General features: G+C 38.1%; 1 protein-coding gene across 1 annotated transcript; it reads left to right on the plus strand.

Annotated features, from left to right (window-relative positions):
* Nucleotides 1–362: 362 nt before the first annotated feature.
* Nucleotides 363–1,301, plus strand: LOC116901696 (olfactory receptor 50-like). The gene has a single exon (XM_032903825.1). It carries the CDS (start codon nt 363–365, stop codon nt 1,299–1,301), a length of 939 nt encoding a protein of 312 aa, XP_032759716.1.
* Nucleotides 1,302–5,399: the final 4,098 nt, after the last annotated feature.

A 5,399-nucleotide genomic window follows, 5' to 3' on the forward strand; every position in this document is an offset into this window, starting at 1 on the left:
GTTTTAAAAGGATCAACCAATTACTGCAATCTGATTTTGTACTTACTGGTACCACTTTTACATACCAAATTCTTAATCTAAAATTGTCTTGGTGAAATTCATGCTCCTTGACCTGGAACTGGGCATGATTTGATAATTGTTCTGATGGTTTATTGGTTCCCTCTAAAAGATATTAGTTGCTTTCAAGATGGGCAAATCATATCTCTTTCCAAAACATCACAGCTCATTAATTTCACAACAATCTTCATATTGTGGTTAAAACAATCAGTACTGGTGATTCATAAAATGTTCCCACAATGTAATAGTAAAATCACTTCTCTTTTTTCCCATTTCTTCTTTCACCACAGCAGAAGAGAAAATGCATGAGGATGGATAATGATAGCACTGTGTCTGAGTTCATCCTCCTGGGGCTCCCCATCAAGCCAGAAGAACAAGGCATGTACTCTGCCCTCTTCCTGGCCATGTACCTGACAACTGTGCTGGGGAACCTGCTCATCATCCTGCTCATCAGGCTGGACTCTCACCTCCACACCCCCATGTACTTCTTCCTCAGCCACTTGGCCTTCACAGACATGTCTTTCTCATCAGTCACAGCTCCAAAGATGCTCATGAATATGCTAACACACAGTCAGTCCATCTCATATGCTGGATGTGTTTCCCAGGTATATTTCTTTTCAATTTTTGCTGATATCGACAGCTTTCTTCTGACATCCATGGCCTATGATAGGTATGTGGCTATCTGCCACCCTCTGCACTATATCACCATCATGAGTCAGAACCTCTGTGTCCTTCTAGTAGTTGTATCCTGGGCCCTATCATCCGCTAACACCCTTGTGCACACCCTTCTCTTTGCTCGACTATCCCACTTTAGAAACAATACCATCCCCCACTACTTCTGTGAAATCTCTGCCTTGCTAGAGCTGTCCATCTCTGACACCACCATCAATGAGCTTGTCATCCTTCCTTTAGGTACAGTGATCATTACCGTGCCATTCATATGCATTCTGGTCTCTTACGGCCGAATTGGAGTCACTGTCCTGAGAACTCCTTCTATCAAGGGAATCTGCAAAGCCTTGTCCACATGTGGTTCTCACCTCTCTGTTGTCTCTCTGTACTATGGAGCCATTATTGGGCTATATTTTGTCCCCTCATCTAATAACACTAATGACAAGGATGTCATTTTGTCTGTGATATATAGCTTGGTCATACCCATGCTGAATCCCTTTATCTATAGTCTTAGGAATAGGGATATTAAAGGAGCTCTGAGAGATATCTTCAGCAGAAAACTGTGTTTACAGTAATTGGCATGGTCTTTCTTGTTAAAATCCCTACTTCCTTCTCCTCTTCTCCCATTTATTCTTTGATCTCTATCAGGAAGTTTTCATGATTGACTTTCCTTCATTGACTTCTCCTTGCATACTTGTCATCTCTATTAAACATCTTTCCTAAATTCAATATTTTGGGAATGTTTCTCACAAATTACATATTTTTCTTTGGCTTGAAATACTTTGTTTGTATAATTATTACAAAGTTTTTTTATTAGCTAGATTCCTAGCTTTCATATCAAATATTCTTTTAGAAAAAATACCATTCCTTACTACTTCTGTGAACTCTCTGCTTTGCTGAAGCTGTCCAGCTTAGATACCATGTCACTACATGTCATTACATGACAAAACTATCTCTTCTTTAGATTTGTAATTTATTTATGTTTGTTTTATAATGCAGCAATTTTTGGCATATCTATTTAATATTTATTTATTTAATGCGTGATGTATTTGGTCCACATGTACATCTGTGCACCATGTGTGTGCCAAGTGCCTGCAAAATTCAGAAGCGGGGTTTACAGATAGTTGTGAGCTACCATATGGGTGCTGGAAATCAAACCCTTTGTCCCTTGGGAGAGCAATTAGTGCTCTTACTTTCTGCACCACTTTTTCTGCCCCTTTCATTTATTTTTCACTTTTTTGTAGTTAACATTCAATTGTGGCAGACATTTACAGGGCACGATGTGATGTTTTCATGTATGTAAATACTCCATACTATCCAAATAAAAAATAACTATAGTAACTTATTCAAATCTGTGTCTTAGTATGAAGTTCTTTATTTCAGCCTCTGAGGCAATGCATAGTGTTATAATCACCGTAAAATGACAGATATGAAAACACGTATTTTCCTGCTTAACCACAATTTGGTACCCATTGAACAACCTATGCCCATCTTTCTTTTCCATTTTATTTGTAATCTTATCCATTTTCTTAACATTTTTATTATTTGTATTAGTGTGGTAGCAACCAGTTACATTACATTTTTTTTTTTGGTTCTTTTTTTTTTCGGAGCTGGGGACCGTACATTACATTTTTTGACAAGTGCTTTGCCCTGGTCATGAACTAAAATGAAACCATATTCTGTAAAAGATAAAAACAAGGATAAGGGCAAGGCCTATGTGGAGCATGATGGTTCTGGGAAGAGGGAATAAGCTGAGGCACCTACTGACTGGACTGTGACATGAGTCTCCAGGGAGAGCAATGGTTTATGCAATAGTTTTTGTATCCTAAGGAGGGCTCTGCTTTTCTTGAGTGGGTGATGAAGAATGGCTAGGTAGATATCAGGAAGTCTCAAACCCTTGGATTGAGTTCAAGCATATCTGCAGAGAAGTTTAATCCAAATATATTTTATTATGGAACAAAGAAAGAAAATTCCTTGCTCAACTAAAAAAAGTCACATCCTGTGAATTGACTTTTGCCTGTGGTCCCTGAGAATCAACCTCTGAATTAAGCAGAGGGACTTAATTCAGTTGATAGACATTGACGGTAAGACATGTTATTAAAGTAGAACAGGAGATTTTAACAGCTAGTTAAAGGCAGCTCAGCTAGCACTTAGCAGAACTAAAGCTACTGTGAGTGTTGGCTTGTGTGCAAGTGTGTTAAAAGTTCTGCTAATTATTACTTTTAAGACAAGCAATATTTTATACACTTCTTGGACATTTTATTTAGTCATTAAAAAGCTTTAGAAATGATATTAAACAGGTAAGTGATATAAGCCACACATAATTTAGATATATGTGCAACATGACATATTTGCATTCTTAAGCCTATAAAATTTTAGTGATAATATTTAACAAAATACTCATTAATCTCTAGACTTTGGTAGTAGAAAAATGGCAGTATTGCTTGCGGATTTTTCTTTGTTCTCTCCTCAGTTGAATCATATTGTCTTTTGAAGGTAATCCATTTTTTGATTAATTTCAATATTTGCCTAAACAGTTTTAACAGCTCTGAATAGGTTGTTCAAATTTACCTGGTCTAGACTTTTATAAAGCAATGACTATATTTGTTCTTCTGTTTTTCTTTTGTATCTTTTAGGAAAAAATTATATTTTCATATTCTGCTTATCTTTGCTTTCAGTGTCTGGTGGTTTGAATGAGAATGGCTTCTATAGGTCCATATATTTGGATACTTTGTCTCTAGTTGGTGAAATTGTTTAGGAAGGATTAGGTGGTGTGGTCTTGTTGAAGGAATTCTGTCATGGGGGCGGGTCAGGCATTGTAGTTTCAAAAGCCTAGACCATTACCAGGGTTGCTATGTTTATCTCTTCCTGGTGAATCAGGTTTAAAAGCTCTCAGCTGCCTCTCCAGTGCTATACCTGCCTGCTTTCATGCTCCCCATAATGAAGGTTGTGAGTTTAAATCTGAAATGGTAACCTCAATAAACTCTGCACCTGCTAACTTTGTCTATAAAATAAATTATAAAGCCAGTTTGAAAAAGTTGTGATTTTTTTTTTGCATGATAACCAAGAATTTTTTAAAAAAAAAAGCTAACAAACAATGATGGTAACTTTGAATGCATGCTAGTATACATATATTTAGTATGAGGGGTGAGGTGAATTAAGGTTTGCAGAATGACTTAGGAAAGAAATTACATTTTTATGCTGATGCTGTAACTTTGTGGATAAATATTGTTATGTAATTTCAAATCTAAATGGACAGAAGGCAAAAGCAAAACAAAACAGAAAACACAAAAACTCTGCAGAATATAATACTGAACACTAAGAAAAAATTAACAAATCATTATAAACTAATATTAATTCAAATGGAACTGATGTACTATGCCAATACAAGCTGCTAATATTGGTGTTTTAGTACTGTTCTACTGCTATACTGCTATGAAGAGACACTACAGCCTAGACAACTCTTACAAAAGAGGCATTTAACTTGGGGTTTACTTACAGTTTTAAAGTTAGCCCATGGTCATAATGGCATGTAGCAGAGAGGTATGGCATTGGAGCAATTGCTGATAGATTTATATCCTGACAACAGAGAGAGAGAGAGAGAGAGAGAGAGAGAGAGAGAGAGAGAGAGAGAGAGAGAGAGAGAGAGAGAGACTGGAACGTGTAAGGCTTTGAAACTTTAGGTTTCACTTCTGAAGTGAAAACTTATGGGTTCTTTGAAGTCGTTGTGATGGATAGTGTTTTGCTGAGGCAAACATGAAGGCACATTTAGCTGAAGGGACACAGATGAAAGTCTAAGACAGACTCATGAGGAAGGTTTCTCTGAAATAGACTCAGGAAAAAGGATGTCTCCAAGTTAAAGCAGCAGGCCACAAGGACATGATGATGAAAGTTCTTCGCCAACATGCATATGTTTGTCCACCTTGCATTGTGTGAAGTTGAGCATGTCAGGATTCCATAGAGAAGTGTACCAAAAGTCTTCTGGTGTATTCTGGTTTCTTGCCTCTGCAGACTCGATCCCATTTGCTTTTGAGTGATGTCGATTAAGACATGGATCAGACTGAGGCAAGACCCATGGCAACATGTGATGTTTGGAAAGAATGTCGTAGAACTTGATTGATAGTGATGGAGTCCCTGGTAGCTTGCTTTGCTACACAGCCTTCTAAATACCCGTTGGTCTTGCATCTCATTCATCTTCACTTTGCCTAAACAGGAAACAGCTAGAACTTTTCCTGAGGTTCCTGTCAGCACTCATTCTCCTAATGACTTGTCAGCTGAGGCCTGACTTCGCCTGTTAGGTAGAGTCACTGAATGTGTTTTTGTCCTTGTTTTACATTAAACTAGACTGCTGTTGTATTGATGGAGCATTGCAAGTGGATCAAGATGCTGCTGTTAGACCTTCCAGGGACTAAGCCACTACCCAAAGACTATACATGGACTGACCCCAGCTCAAAACTCATAGGTAACAATAAATGGCCTAGTAAGAGCATCAGGTGGAGGGAAGCCCTTGGTCCTGTCAGACTAACCCCAGTGAATGTGATTGTTGGGGGAGGCAGTAATGGGGAAAGGGGAGGGAACACTGATAGAGAAGGGAGGGGGAGTTGTTGGGGATGTTGGTCCAGAAACTGGGAAAGGAATAGCGACAGATATAAATAAGAAATACCCGTTAATAA

The sequence above is a fragment of the Rattus rattus genome, chromosome 5 (assembly GCF_011064425.1).
Source record: "Rattus rattus isolate New Zealand chromosome 5, Rrattus_CSIRO_v1, whole genome shotgun sequence".
Lineage (NCBI taxonomy): Eukaryota > Metazoa > Chordata > Mammalia > Rodentia > Muridae > Rattus > Rattus rattus.

Coding starts and splice junctions, on each gene's coding strand:
- LOC116901696 (XM_032903825.1), top strand. CDS start 363: ATGAGGATGGATAATGATAGCACTGTGTCTGAGTTCATCCTCCTGGGG.